Genomic DNA, 15,946 nt, shown 5'->3' on the forward strand with positions numbered 1-15,946 from the left:
TCATTTCACTTAGTCTGTAAAGGTAAGGTCACTTTATTTGTACCTGTAGATTTGGTTTACAGTGAGTGAGTCGGCCTCCTTTTACACACAAGGGACAATAAAGGTCTGAACTGAACGGTGGTGTAATTGTGCAGGGTGTACGCAGGTATACAGAGAATACCCACTTGTTTTCATAGGGTATCCACTTCTAAATCCCATCTGAGTCACACCAATGACTGATTGACAATATTCAGCTGCACATTTTTTTCCCTAGGATGGTGAAGGGATGACCCTCCCTACTTCATGTTACATGTCACTGTTTCTAACAGAGGCTATTGATCCTCTGCTGGATGGAAAATTAAGAGTATACCCACTTATCTTGGCCCCACTGCACCACTGCTGAAGTGAATATCCAGTCAGTAAACAAGATAAAGTATCCCATCAGTAAGAATAGGAAAAATAAAAACAAGATAAGAATAAGAATATACCAACAATCAGTAAAACAGGGTAAGTTAAAACAAGATGGAGATGAGCCATCAGTAAAAACAAGATTTAAAAAGTGCAGAGATCAATAAATAATCAATAAATACTAAATATGCTGCTGCATGATGTCTTGTTCATCTCACTGCTGTCCACTGGGACAAAGCTCTTATATTTTATCTTTTTAAGAGAACTCTCACTGCGGGTCGCTACTCCTCTTCTGAGTTTACACTAATAAAAGCAAATTTATCCTAATACACATATTACACAGACTACTATATCGCTACTATCTCATACGCTCTTATATATGTGCAGCTATTTGAATAAATACATCTTAAAAAGTGCTTTATTTTGTTATTTAATAAAGTTTAGTATTTTATTCAGAAACACAAACTATGGCTGCAAAATAATGTGAGAAAACAGTTTATTTGGCTCTTGAATCCATCACATAGTTTGTTCGGCTGGTTGGATGATGGACGCTTGATTCTACCAATAGCAGTCGAGAATTCAGCGTGACCGCGTTAAGTTCAACCAATGGGGTATCGTGGGGGCGGGGCCACACGCCCAGCTAACGTAAACGTTGTCGGTAGGAAGAAGAAAGCCGATTCTGGAAGCCATTACGTTGCGCACATCAATTGACTAAATCCAACTATTTTTGCGTACAATACGCACAATTATCCCTCCAAAAGAGGAATATTTGCAATTATGGCATCGGCCGCGAAAAAGCGGAAAATGAATTTCTCGGAGAGAGAGGTGGAAATAATAGTGGAAGAAATAGAGAAACAAAAGCACACACTGGTTAACCACTTCAATGCTGGAGTCACCCACATGGCAAAGAATAACGCGTGGGCGGACATTCTGAAAAAGGTGAACGCGGTCACCACCTGTCCCAGAGAGCTGCCCGAGGTGAAGAAGAAGTGGTCCGACATGAAGACGGAGGTCCGGAGGAAAGTGGCCCAGGCTCGGGCTGCCATCGAGGGGAACTCCACTGACTGCACTCCGGTTCACGTCATCCTCACCGCGATGCAGCAGCGGATCTGTAACCTGCTGGGGGAGGCCACCATCATCAGCCTACCTGCAGGAGACTCAGATGCTGAGATCACCCTACCTGTGTCCGTGAACGCCGCCACCACCGTCACTCTGACTGAGGGTAAGTGCACTAAAGTTTTCAGTCTGAGCATGCTCAGAACAGCCTGCCTGCACATCCTGACAGAGGGGATGTGCCCTCTCTGATGGATTCCTTTTCTAATGTGTGAAACTGAGCATGTTTTACTTATTACATTATATCCATTTAAAAAGTAAACAAACCACAGAGGTTATGTTTGGGCTTGAAGCAGTGGAACAGATGCTGTATACTTGTTCCTCTTTCTCTTTGTAGAAGTTTAGTTGCACCATGCAAATCTTAAACTCACCTCCGGGTACACGGGTTCCCTCTAAAGAAGATGTTGTAGATAGAGATGCACGATGCAGTTCCGATCCGATATGTACCGATACTGATTGCGATATATATTTTTATGATCATAACTAACAGTGTTGTTGTTGGTGGTGGTGTTATGTTTGAGGCTTCACAAAGCATGTAGTAAACTCAGCATTGCATTGTGCTGGCTTCACATACAAACAGGAAGCAGCAACAGCTGTCGGGTTTTCAAATTAAATCTTTTAAACTGAAGTGAATGAGTTTATACTTTTGATCGTAAGGAATGAGCATTTCGTCTGAACGTCGTCGTAGAGACGATTTGACTCTTCCTACAGTTCAGTCTGAAAGTCTTCAAAGTGAGACTGTGCGAGCTGAGAATGTTAAAAGTGCCCAACCTGTGATGTTGATCTGCACCGTCAGTCTGTTATCCAATAAGTAAATGACATCAACATCTGACCCGATATGATATTAGATCAGATCGGTCCCATCTCTAGTTGTAGACCCTAACACAAAGCTATGTGTCCTTTATTAACTCATTTTCTCAATCAACATGAATAAACGCACTATTACCCTTTCAGACGATGAAAACACAAGATGAGTGTATTTGTAGGTTAGACTCTAATCATCTAGTTGTATTTCTGATGGTCTCCCTTTGTTTTTCTTTATTGTTGTTGTTGGTCTTCGTCGTGTTTGTAAAAACATATCCCTTCTCTTTTTTAGCTCTTCCAGCTGGACCTGGAACAGTTTGTGATGACGCCAAAAGTGGTACGTTTTTTGGTCTGCAAAAATTCCCTTAAAAGCATGTCTATTAATCTATCTTTTTTTAAATAGCATGGAGCGGGACGTGCTTTAGAGTGATTACATTTTCACAAAGTCTATTCTCAGGGTGACTGAAGGTCAATGTAGTTTGATTTCCTCTGTTCGCTATAAACCAGTGAGAAGCCTAACATATGATTCAAAACTAGGACTGTCAGCATTATGGCATTCATTGTGACGCTGTTAACATCTGAAATGAATGTGCTATTATTACTTTAAATCGTGTCATTCAGAATCAGAAAATGCCCATCGTAGTCCCCCACCACTAGCCGGGCTCCATACACTGGATGTGTCTCCTTACTCTACTACCCGGATGTAAACAAGCACAGTGAACAGACAGCATCTCATAGGAGCAGCACATCTGGCAGTTTGGTCCAGAACATCGAGATACAAATGTCTGTAGGCTGCTTCAAGTTACACTAGCATCGACCGGCGCTACATCCAACTACATATTGCATTTTTTATTGGAGGGATAGCCCCTTGAGATGCACCATCTCGTTTTTCAAGGGGGTCCCTTACACAAATGAAAAGACAAAAAGAAACATTAACATTCACACATACACAGAGCTCTCCCACACCCACCTATAGATGCAGATATACATGCAGTAGTTATAGTTAAAAGAGATACACAGGCCCACATTCATATAGAAACAATGTATACATTTACATTGTTTACTTTGAGAACAGGAATGTGGATGCTAACAATGACGGAGAATTGAAGGCTGGCGTTGCTAACACTGCTAACATTAGCCACACAACATCATTTTAAATAAACTGTGCTAGATTTGGAACAGACTAATTTGTTATAGTGAATTGCAATTTCCGTTTAATCGGAAAAAAAAGTCGGCTAGGAGCATCCATAGCTCCCAACATTTTCTTGGAGACCCCGTACTTATGACTAAGAGGAGCTAAGACTAAGACGACCACAGGTTCATTTTCACGTTTTATATTTGGAGTGAAAACGTGGAGACTCTTCTTCGCAGTAACTCTGTTTTTCTGTCCTGTTTGCAGCTGAAACTACGTACCACACCCTGGAGGACGGAGGCGTGGTTGAGTACTGCACCACCACTGTGGGCGACTCCACTCCCACCGTTGTGGCGGCCGTCGAGGCTCCTGTGGAGATGCTCGCCTCGTCCTCGGCGTCCCCGCCTCCCCCTCAGGGTCAGGCCAAACCTCAGGAGCTGAAGAGCCGCATCGCCCTGAACTCCGCCCGCCTGCTGCAGGAGCAAAGAGTCACCAACGTCCACATCCGCCAGATCGCCCAGCACCTGGAGGGCCAGAACGAGCTGCTGCAGGTGATGAGGCGCTCGCAGGAGGCCCAGGCGTTCGCCCAGGAGAGGCAGGCCCAGGCTCTGGAGGGGATGCAGGCTGCTCTGCTGGCTCTGGTTCAGATGCTCAGACCGGCTCTCAAAGACCTCCGAAAGTTCATGCAGAGCGGGACTGAAGCCGCGCCTGCGAACTCCAACAGCTCTGCAGCCGCTACAGAGGAGCAGAGCCGGCCTAAAACACCTCCTCCCGCTCCCCAGCAGGAGGAGACACAATGACTGTGTGTGTGTGTGTGTGTGTGTGTGTGTGTGTGTGTGTGTGTGTGTGTGTGTGTGTGTGTGTGTGTGTGTGTGTGTGTGTGTGTGTGTGTGTGTGTGTGTGTGTGTGTGTGTGTGTGTGTGTGTGTGTGTGTGTGTGTGTGTGTGTGTATATGAGTGTGTGGGCGTGTGTCAAAGCTTGCAAAAGTTGCCTTAGAGAGAGCATGTACAGGATTTTACTTTGTTTTATGATTTTTACAGCAATGGACGCTTTGAAAATGTTACGTTTTCATTAATCATCAATGGGTTCATTTTATTTAATACTTCTGATTTGGTCTTTCAATAATGTTTTTAATACTGCACATTCATTTTTTGAAGTTGTTTCTTTAACTCATCTCGCAGTATTAATCCTGAGTGAAGAATAATCCGTCTTGTTTTTAAGGTGAGAGTCAGCTGTGGTCTCTGGTAGGTGTGCACAGCGTCCTCACAGCTGAATTAAGTTTAAAGAAAAATCCTCTTTTCCCTGCAGGCTGCATTACTACTAAGCAACCACAAGAGGTCAGTGTGTAGTGGCAAGATTAAACACTGATGGAGCAGCACTGTACAACCGCTTTACATGAAAATAACAGTTTTAATTTAAGTGTTTGATTTGTAAAAACACCTGTTGAGTGACCTGCATAGAGCTTGACGGATCTCCATGGAGGAGAGCGCTGAAGGAAAACTTCCTGCTGTTACTGGACTTCTCTCATCATGGAACAGAGGAGGCAGAACAAAACATTAAAGAGAAGAAGAGAGAGTGACCAATCAACACGTGATGACTTTTATAATCAGCTCCAAATCTTTGGAGTGAAATATGAGCAGAACACCTCACTGCAAACAAACCTGTTGAATGAAATAAAAGAACATGTTTTTATAAAATCACTTCAGGGATGTTTTCATGGATCAGACATTAAAATTAACCATTTCCTTATCATACTGAAATGCTTTAAGAGATTCACCTTTAAAATACTTGCCCTATAGGAGAGCTGATGAACATCAAACGTTTAAAAACACATGAAACGTTCAGCGCTCTGCATGTTGGGAACAAAGTTTGACAACACTTAGTTTGTGTGAATGAGTAAAGAGCCGTTTCCGAAAGTTTTTCTATCTTTTTGTAATTTTTACTCAGAATAATGCAATGTTTGTGAGCCTTTCAAATGAACAAGAGACACAAAGAATATTAGTGTCCTACCCTTCTCCCCTTTAGTCCCCATTTACAAGCCGGAGTTTCACATTACTTAACTCTAAATCCTGGAGTTAAGAGATAAGCAAGCACTGGAATTCAGGTTGTGTACACTGGGCTTTAGTTACCCTTCATCAGCTTCATCCAACATATGAAATGAATCCTGAGGAAACTGATAAATATATTTAAAAATATTTCTCTTTTGTCTTCAGGTGTGTATTTTTTATTTTTCCCAAGGTACTTTTCTAATTTTCCTTTTTTTTTTTTAGAACAATTCATCTCTGTGATGCAAACATTGGATCATATTGTAACCATTATGATAGTAAAACATAATCAGAATGGGATTTTATTTCCCCTTCATCACATTCAGAAATGATTTCCGCGTTTCTTCTGCACGCTTTCCTCTGCTGAGACTTTGTTGACGGTCCCTAAAACTCCCCCCCCCCTGAGACGTGAGGCGTTCACGGCACCTCTCTCTCTCTCTCTCTCTCTCTCTGACTGCCTGAGTGACTCTTGAACTCTCCACTGGGGAGGGAAAAGTTGTTGAGGATGCACTCAAGCTGAGAAAACTTGCCAAGAAGAAGAAGGAGTCACACTCCGGTTCTCTGCAGCGGGTCACAGCTGCTCTGTTCCGCCGAGGATGAGGAGCAAGAGACCGACGGGACGGTGAGTGTGTCTGGAAGTTTCGACGAGAGTTGTCGGTTTTGAGGTTTGGGTGTTTGCGTGGCAGCTGTCTGCAGCGAGAGAGTCCGATAATGTAGGAGGAAACTTACGGAATTAAAGAGTTAGAGTCTAAAATGAGTAGAAAAGTCGTGTGCGGGGTTATTTTGTATTGTAGGGCAAAAGAAGTAAACATAAAAGCGTGATGTTCACATCTGTAATTATTGCAGAAACTGTCAAATTCAATGCAAATCTTGAACTAATCAAATTTTTCTCCTCCAGGTCCCAAAATGATTCACCTTGAAGCAAACACGGATTTTAAACCCCCTCTTTGAATCCAAAGCCACACTTGTATTCGTCCCGCACCATGAGCACCCTGCAGCAGCTGGGGACCATGTCCTTTCTGATGAAGAAGAAGAAGTTTAAGTTTCAGGTGTATTTCACGTTGGAGGAGCTGACAGCGGTGCCGTTCGTGAACGGGGTGCTTTTCTGCAAGATCCGGCTGATGGATGGAGGGGACTTTGCCATCTTGTCATCCAGGTAGGCTTTTTAAGAGAACAACTTGTCACTTCCTTGTTGTGAAACCGTTTTTATTGCATGCAACCCACACTTCTCTTTAATAACCTGGTTTGCCTTCTAAGATGTTAAATGTCCACCTATAACTTTTAAAAGCTTGTTTTTTCCCCCCTGTATTTTCTTCACATAAAGCAGCACTGAAATCTGTTCTAAAGATTTGGATACTTGATAGTTGTCCACCTCACTTTAGACACAGGGAGAGCTCTGGCTGTAAAACTGGAACCAAACTGCACATCTTGCAGTTCAACCTTTATTACACTGAGCGTTATTTCGCCCTCATGTCTCCTGGGAAAGTTGCTGTCATGATGTTTCTCAGCTCCACCCTGGGAGCCGCCAGGATGAGTCCATGATGGTTATGGGGGATGCACTTAGTATTTTGAGCTGAACAACTATTTCTGCTTTGAAAAGAAGGATCTGACCTCAACATAAGAGGTTATTTCTGTAATGTCGACAATAAGTCATTTTAGTGAACAAACTAAACAAGTTGCAGCCATCACAGCCTTTTGCAATGGCTGAAGCAATCTGAGTGTCCTCATACCTTTTAAAGGTGGAGTCAGTAGAAATGTTCGTTGCAGCTTGTGATTACAACACTTAAACTGGGCCCCGCCTTCTGGGCTCATCGCACCCCAGAAATGCACACTCACTGCAGGACGTAGTGTGTACGTTTACTGCTTGTACCTACACTGCAAGCTACCGCACGCTGGCACAAGCTAACCGCAGGTGTTTGTCACCTGCCCGTCCAACAGGAAGCAGAACAACTCCACGTCCACGGGTGAAAGACAACACCAGGTTCACCCTCCTTTTAGAACGAGCTTTATCTGCTCGGTGTTTCTCCTCACTGTGGTTATATTTTCTCTTCTTTGCTGCTACGTCCACGTCCGTCATATTCACCGGTTTGAATCCACTCCTAAACTCACCTGCTGCGCTGTCATTGGCTGGAGGAAACACACCAGCTCCTCGTCCAGAAACGTCCCGAGTCAACCAGAACAAAACAGAACAGTAAAATCCAGTCAGAGGACAGAGTCTCTGCAGACACAGTCACCAGCACACATGTACGGAGGCCCAGAAGGGACGATGGAGCAGCTTCACTTTAGGAGAAGTGTATTTTATTTTTTAGGAAAAAGCTGCTGACTCTACCTTTAAGACCTTAAATTATTAAAAAGACAACAGGTCCCAGGTTTAAAAAATACCTGAACTACCCTTTTATGTCTAGACTTCTGCACGGCCAGTTATGTGAGCTGACTCTGCCAGATGTAGAAGAAACATCTGTCAGTTCTTCCAGATGTTCCTACCAGATGAAAACATCTGGTACAGAGTAGTTTGTAGTAGACCCAAGGAGGCACATTTATTTGAGCAACAGGACCAGCACAGAGGAGGCCGGATCTACTCGTCTCGAAGTGAGACAATTTGTCTTTTGTTATTGGGGCGAACCCTTTGACTATTTGGAATTAAAAGTTAACGCTCCAACACCGCACACACCCTCATCCTATATGTGCCTTACACCTGACTATGTGACTTTGGTCAGACTCGTTATAATTTCACCTGTGGCTCAAGATGAGTCAGCAGAGTGGAAGTGTCAGGACAGGTCTGCAGGCTCAAAGAGTGACAGACGAACCCTAAAGACCACACCAAAGTTTCAACAAGTTTCAACACATTCAAAGCAAACGTATCGTGATGTTTCAGATGCTTAGCTTTTGTATTTGGTATTGAAATACAGCAAGTTGAGACTTAGAAGACTTGAAATGGTAAAAGTGTAACTCTGGAGATTGAGAGACAAATGAAACAAAGAACAGAAAAGCCATGAGGATGAAATGAAAAATGAAACCGCCTCAGACTCTCCTCGGGCTAAACCTGCAGATGAAGCGGTCTAACCTCTGATCTTTAACCCGGACTCAGGAGCTTCCTGCATGACGATCAACATTCCTACCAGATAACCGAGCCCAGCCAACCATAAAAACCTTTCAAAGTTATCACTAAAGACTGCAGGTCAGAAACCAGCTCGTACAGTTAGACGTCAGCACATTTACCTGCATGCAAATACTCGGGCTCAGGTACAGTGACGAGCAGGTGTTTACTGTTACCTCACTCCTCTTTGAGTTTCTGTCACTTCTTTCACATGTTAATGGCAGCAAAGGGTGGAGTGCTCTGCTCTGCTCACACCTAACTGAAGAACAATCTGAAATCAATTCATAGAAACACAACATCTAAAACAAATCAGGAACATCTCTCCATCAGGACTATCAGCTGCTGAAGGCCTAGCTGAGATGTATTGGTAGTTATGCTCAGAGTGATTAATAAACGGCATCATAAATTAGTCTGCATCACACCTGAGCCAATCTGTGTTTATTATCCCCCTACTCCACCTTTTCAAACAGTCCCCTGTGGTCTAAATGAAACATCTGTGCTGTGCTTTGGTCAAAATATAACATGAATCAAGCACCAGAGGAGGTTTGTGACCCTGTATAAACCAGCTCTCTCAGAACGCTCCGTTTTGGTGTGTGTGTCTCTTTAAATGTAATGAGCCCCCCCTCAGTTTTCCACGTAGACCTCCTTCACTAGCGAGAATAAAAATGGCGGACCTGAGCAAACGTTTTGCTCTAGTCTGGGGGTGAAGTCCATGGGTGGAGATACCAGGGGAGGGGAGGGGATTTATTTTTGCCAGAATCCCACTGTGACATCACAAGGAGAGCAGATTGGAAACTGAGCATTTTTCTCTGTGTTGTAAGACTTATGCAGACCACAAACAAAGGACTGGATGGGTTTATTTCACATTTTGTGGGTCAGTAGACACTCAGGTTACCCAAATATATGTTCAAAAACACTGTAGAAGTGGATTCTTCATAATATGTCCCCTTTAAACTGAAGAATCTGTAGGCACAGCATGGGATTTTGGCATTAGTAGTGTAGTTTTCATTACAGGCTGTCCTTTGACAAATTAGTTTTTTTTCTGTTGAAGGATGTCATGTTAAAGAGAACACACAGATGAAGTCTTATTTATAAGATAACAGCTGATCAAAGCCTTTGAAGCCAGGACTGCGTGTGTGGGTGTTGAACGAACCCAAAAGAGGGACAAGAGCTGATAGATATGCAGCAGAGAAAGATTGCACTGAAGACAGCCCACTCCTTTGGAGGCACTCTGCACAGAATCAGATCGTTCTGTTTCCCTAAAGACTGGACAGAGAGCTGCAGCACTCGGACAAAACTCCTCTCCCAAACTCTCTATTGAACTGAATTCAATGGGAAACAGGCGTCGTCGACGACATCGACTGTTACACAACAGACAAACAACAGCTGAGAGAGGCTCCATAAAGACGCCCGCCTCAACAGGACGACTCAACAAAGAAGCAATTAGTGTATAACTCAGCAGAATGTGGACAGATGGCTTCATCCAAAGTCCTTTATTTTCTTCTTATTTATCTTTTTACAGAAGTATGAATGTGCAAAAGTCCTGAACGGAACTCTTTCTGCACTTCAAACATTTATCACATATTCAGTACAGTGTCGATTCAAAAGTGATCTCTCATATTCTCCTGTTGATTCATGTAGCAGTCGTGAACGCACCACAACAGGCTGGGGTGTGTGGAGGGTGAAGTTTTGTTGGTCAGGGAGGAGGGGGGGGGGGGGGGGGGGGGCAAGTCATGAGGTTAAAAGGGTTGTGCAAAGATGGCGGAAATACAACCGAGTCTTATCGCTCTAGTGACAGTTTTTGCCTTTTTTATCAACGCTTCATATCAGTGAGCAGAAAAGATTAGCAGCTTCATGATGTGCATGAAGATCACTCCGGTCATGCAGATGTTGCAGGATATAAATGCATCAGCCAATCCGCTCGCTTGCGGTGCATCTTCAGGTGTTTTCGCACATGCACAAAACTCCTGATAACTTCCTGAAGTTGACGGTGTGAGCTGCATGTGCGAACGCAAACAGCCGAGTTTTACACTCTGACTTCACCCAGAGTTTTTCCTGCTGGCCCTCTGGAAAAATGTTGTGGTGAGCTCATGTGAGAACGCAGCAGGAAATATTCAAGACAAATCACCGCGAGCGAGCCGGAGAGGGGATGATGTTTATATCCCGTCAACTATAGACTTTAATGCATATGTCTGCTGTGAGCTCCGTGCACGTAATGACACTGTTTCATTAGGTTTTCTGTTGGCTGGTTTGTTCTTTGCTGCTTTGATTTAAAGGCAGAAATGCTCATTATTGAGTCTTTTAGCGGACTCTGTTGCTTCATCTGCCCCCTCGCACTTTGTTTTTGTTTTTGACGTCATGCAGGGAAAGCCTCCTGCAGGTGTATGTGTGAACAACCACTCAGGAAGACTTCAGGAAGACTGTCTAGAAATGTCCGGGAGTTCTTGTGTGAAAATGTTTTTCCTGAATATTTCCTGCTGCTTCGTGAGTCACGTCACTGTAGCTCTGCCTCTGTGATTCTGACACACTGACTCGGCTCTTTATCGTCACATTTATGGTCTCATTATTTTTTTTATGAATGCTCCTGCTGCTTGTTCATGTGACCCTGCTGGACTCTGTCCTGGGTTAAGCTAACTGTGCTAGTTAGCCCGATTGTAAACTGGTTTATGTCTTCAGGAGAACTCGGAAGGCGCTGGTTCTAGTTGCGGTATTAGTCTTCAAAAGAGAAGTGTAACCAGTGTGATGTGCCGGTTTCTATCCAGTGAGTCTCCTGTCTGCTTTCACTCCAGATATATTCCTGTTTCTGTGGTCGCTGTTCAGTTTCAGGTGTTGGAAAGATCAGAGAAGCATTCAGTTACAAGTCACAGGAGGATATCTTTAGATGTTTTTTCCAGTTCCTTCTTTTCTGTTTTTAAGTCTGGAAATCTTTAGCAAGACTCTAAAGAAGACTTCAGCACAACAGAAATGTCTTTAGTTTGTGTAAATCAGGTTTTATATCATGCATCACCTGTTAAAGCAGCTCTCTCCGCCCATATGTGTGAACTAGTTTGACAGGTGGTCTGTCCTTCTCCGGCTGAATCTACAGCCGATTGTAGTGAAAACACAGCGAACACAGAAAAGAAGGACGGGCTGCGTCTCATTCCTCAGATTCTTACTGCAGGAAAAAAAAGACGCAGAACAACCAATTGGAGGACAGAAATATTCAAGTGGGAGTTTTTAACCCCAAACACATTTGTGAAGAAGTTAAGTGTTCGCGGAAAACACACAACCATAAACACTCAACATGAGTGAGGATTTCCTGCAGGATTAAAGAGTAAAGCAGGGATCATCTCTCTGAAAGAGTCGAGTTCATAAAGAGCGAGGCGAGAGATCAAACCTCCTCTCTGGTGATGTTGGAGGCAGAAAAATCTCTATAAATATCATACTTTTGTATGTGTGTAAATGTTATTAAATTATTTTTTTATTAATATTTTGTATTTTGTTTATCAAAACTTTGCCAAAGTATTTGTGTGATTCAGACAGCACACTGCCACTTTAAAGTCCAGTTTGTTTGAACACTTCTTTGGCCCTGGTACGCAGACGATTCCTCTCCATAATCATTTTCAACAAAAGTGAAAAAGACTTCATGTTGGTCCGATGGCCGAGGTCGAGTGTTTACTAGACATTTGGGCGGACAAGAATATTCAAAGTCATCTTGATAAAACCACTCGAGGTCTTTGGGAAAATCAGCGACTAGTTATAACATGGTGATGTGTTTACAAGAGGTTACCGTGGTACAGTCTGATAGGGCCTGGAGCAGTGTGAGTCCAGGCCAGCAGGGGGCTGAGAAGGGGGGAACAATCATGCTGCAGTACAAGAAAGAGAAAGCAGAAACCTCCGGTCTTGAAATATGAAGCCAATGTGGAAGTGCAAAATCCTGCAGTTCGTTGAGTGTCCACTAGAGGCTGGCTCCAGGAGCGCTGGAAGTCACACACACACCACAGGCAAAGAAGCTGTTTTTACAGCAAGAAATCAACATGTTTACAGCCTGGTGCAAAAAACTAAATAGGTCTGATTAGTTATTGTCATGATGGGCGCACACTGTACGGTTTTTTTTTAAACTTTGATTTTATGAACGATACATGTTATCTATAGTTAGGCGTGTAGCTGACCTGAATGACAGGTGGGCGCGGTGTAACGGTTCATCAAGAGGCTTAAAACCCGCCTCAGCTCCAGCTCTCAGTCTGTTGTTATGTTGACTGAAAGTTAGACTGAGACAGGATTTACAACATTGCGGCTGCTGCTGATGAGCCTCCAGAGCCCCCTGCAGGAACAGATGGGTGACGTCACTCAGGCTTCAAACATTCATATTCATTCAGTCTATGGGTACGAGGCAACTGGCTCTAGTGTGAGTGCGTCCTAAGATACAAGCTGAGGGACTCCAAGGGGGAAAGTTTTTTTTTTTTACGTGGAATATCTTAAAGAACTTTTTGGAAAAAAAATTTCAGAGATAACTGAACACAAGACAAATCAACTTTTAAATGTAGAAATGTCCACACGCCTTATAAACGAAAAAATATCATTTTTCATATTTGTATTTGAAGAAGACTTTAAGCTCAGTCTTTTTATCCCCTTTATTCTTTGAAGAGAAAAAAAACAGTCTCAACGTCGGAGTAGAAGAACAAATGTTTGCTTTACAAATAGTTTTCAGTGTAATAATCATTATTTTCTTTGCTCGGCTCACAGAGTGACTGTTGACAAGAATAAATCCTTTTGAGCAGCAGCTCGCTGCAGCTCGCCGTACAATGGTGTGTTTGTGCAGCTTGTAAGAGAAGAAGTGGAAGAACCGGTCCTCCTGTTCTCTGCCTTCGGGCTCGATGTTTAGAGAGCAGTAAACTTCAGGTCACACTTCAGAAGAGTGCAGCGGGAAAAGTCATGAACATGTATGTTAAAGGTTATGTTGTAAAAAGTGCCTGAAGATACTGAATTCAACTCTTCTGATCGAAGGCATGAAGAAAAGTCAAAGTGAATTTAGCTGTCATGATTTCTCTGCGATGATCTCTGAGTTCTCTCTGACACAGAAGTCAGACTTGCTGCTCAAACTTCTGTTTAAGTACACAAGATTAAGATATTTAAAAAAAGAGAGAGAGGCAGAGCGGGAAAAAGCTAAAAGGCTGTGAGTCTGTGATGACGTCCTCAGCTCAGCTCCTTTAAAGCAAAGGAAAGACAAACACATGTGCACCTCACCTTTGGTTTTAGCTGGTAAGAGGCGTTCACTGACCTACCTTACACTTAGCAATGCTAGCTGGACGTAGCTACTGTTACATCACTTGCAAAGTTTTGAAGCATCAGGTTTGACATTTTTGCTGACGCCATTTTTTCTTTTTATTGAAGTCAGCTGTGAGCATATTCACACTAACAGGATCATTAATAGGGATGCCCGTTTTAAAATGGAGCTCTATGGGGATTGGCTCACTGTTCAATCCAGCCTCTAGTGGACACTGGAAGAACTGCAGTTTTGAAACTTCTGCTTTGGTTTCAATTTTTAGCTCCAGAGTTTGCAGCTTGTAAAAAAAAAAGTCAACAACAACATCATAATCTGTTCCAACTGTGTGTTTTCATGCAGCAGGATTTAAAGAAATGATGCTGGGAAGATTTTCATCTCTGACATCACAGTCCTCAGAAAGACTAGCGCTCGTGGTCTTTTATCTGCACGTGTGTTGTGTAAGTGCAGAACATGTAGAGATGTGAATATCTGCAGTTATATTTCCTCTGACATGTGCAGGGATAGATAAGATCACAGCCGAGTCCAGACAGGTCCTGTGTGTGTGTGTGTGAGACAAACAAAGTTTAAACAAAGTGTAAAGACGTTAGAAAACCTCATTAGCGGCTTCAGTTTGTAATAACACAACATTTCTTTTGATTTGTTAGAAAATCCTGTTTACACTCAGAGGGGAGGGACGCACCGCCGGGTCACTCCCACGAGGCCTCGTTTCTCTCTTTAGCCTCCAAATTCCACAAATGGAGAGATTAAGCGCTGCTTGAGTGTTTCCTGAGTCCACCCTGCCTCACAGTCAGGGAGCAGTTTGACACTCACAATACTGCTCAAGAAAATAATCACGTGTGTCAAAGACGACGAGTATTTTACTTCCTACCCTCTCATGTGGGACGTTTGTCAAGTCTTTAGTTTTATTGTTACACTGTATAAATAAATGTCTGCATTCACTTAGTAACAAAGGGTTAAACCTAATGTAGGGGCAAATGTGTTCACACCTGGATTTATGACCTTAAGAAAAAAGGAGCATCAGAATCTTTTGCACAAGTACAACAGAATAAAAAGAAGAAGCCGCTCTCACATTCGGTGCTTCAGAAGCAACAGATAAAAAATAAACAAGTTTAAAATCGGACTGTGTCGTCCTCACAACCACCGCCGTCCTCATTCATGCACGGCCTGCTCCGACCTCCACCTCAGCGCCGAGGAAGTGTGGACAACAGGAACAGGAGGAACACAAAGGAGAAATCCTTCCTACATATTATCTCATGCTGTTTTGTAAAGCGTCTCGAGATAACACTTTTTATGAATTGGCGCTTTACTAATTAAGATTGATTGATTGAAAATACTGAACAATAGGGCTCGACTGATATGCAAAAAATGTGTACATTTATTTCTATCTATGTCTGAAGATTGAATATAGATTTACTAAAGATGGGCCGATGTATCAGCGTCAGATTATTTCTCTCCCGAGTATCCGTATCGGTCCCAAAAATGACATATCGGTCGTTCCTCGGTTATATTATTTCTCAAGCCGTCTCATGTATATGTTGCAGTAAATCCTCTGCAGCAGGATGAAGATCTCTCAAAGGGTTCTCTTCCTCGGTGATGTCAGAGCTGCAGCAGAGTAAGAGAAGTCCTCCACAAAACTACATGCAGATAAACTCTCTGGATCTGTTTTCAATCTGTGTCAGAGGAAAACCCCTCCGCTGATCCAGATGAGATCACTCGGACCATCTGGACTTTATTTTATCTGAGAGAAGTCAGGCCGAGGCTTCTAGTTTGATTTCCTTCGTGAATCAAAGACATTTCAGCTTTTTGTGTCAGAAGTGGCAGCACAGACAATCCAACTCGCCATGCTTCAAACGGCTGCTAATACCACCTCACTGCCATGTTTGGTTTTCATATCTTGGTGTGTAGACAAACTTTGGTCAGTGCGCATTAGCAGCAAATTAACACAAAAACGGCCGCTCCAATAGGGCCGCAGGAAGTGATGAGTAAACAACTTTGGGGCAGAAATATTAAAAAAGGAAAGTTAGCAATGAATCTAAACTCTAACTTTTGTTTTTAAAGGATTTGTTTTTGGTGCTTTGGTGTCTTTATAAGAGAGACAGGAC

At 43.0% G+C, this 15,946-nt stretch overlaps 2 protein-coding genes across 2 annotated transcripts in view; both read left to right on the forward strand.

Annotated features, from left to right (window-relative positions):
• The first annotated feature begins 306 nt into the window (after positions 1-306).
• naif1 (nuclear apoptosis inducing factor 1) lies at positions 307-5,136 on the forward strand. The gene is made up of 3 exons (XM_061061631.1): positions 307-1,609; positions 2,597-2,641; positions 3,704-5,136. Exons 1-3 carry the CDS (start codon positions 1,165-1,167, stop codon positions 4,234-4,236), a joined length of 1,023 nt encoding a protein of 340 aa, XP_060917614.1. The 5' UTR covers positions 307-1,164; the 3' UTR covers positions 4,237-5,136.
• A 777-nt stretch (positions 5,137-5,913) lies between these two features.
• The window catches only part of LOC132991759 (early estrogen-induced gene 1 protein-like), a 19,444-nt gene continuing 9,411 nt past the window's right edge, over positions 5,914-15,946 (forward strand). The window contains exons 1-2 of the mRNA XM_061060626.1: positions 5,914-6,103; positions 6,380-6,637. Coding sequence (XP_060916609.1) covers positions 6,465-6,637 — 173 coding nt within the window. The 5' untranslated portion in view covers positions 5,914-6,103; positions 6,380-6,464. The remainder of the gene's footprint in view (positions 6,104-6,379; positions 6,638-15,946) is intronic.

Source organism: Labrus mixtus, chromosome 17, assembly GCF_963584025.1.
Source record: "Labrus mixtus chromosome 17, fLabMix1.1, whole genome shotgun sequence".
Taxonomy (NCBI): domain Eukaryota; kingdom Metazoa; phylum Chordata; class Actinopteri; order Labriformes; family Labridae; genus Labrus; species Labrus mixtus.

Bases quoted from the DNA above. Each gene is read 5' to 3' on its own strand.
- naif1 (XM_061061631.1), top strand. From the start codon at position 1,165: ATGGCATCGGCCGCGAAAAAGCGGAAAATGAATTTCTCGGAGAGAGAG. The intron at 1,610-2,596 runs GTAAGTGCACTA...TCTCTTTTTTAG, and splicing joins CACCGTCACTCTGACTGAGG to CTCTTCCAGCTGGACCTGGA. The intron at 2,642-3,703 runs GTACGTTTTTTG...TCCTGTTTGCAG, and splicing joins TTGTGATGACGCCAAAAGTG to CTGAAACTACGTACCACACC.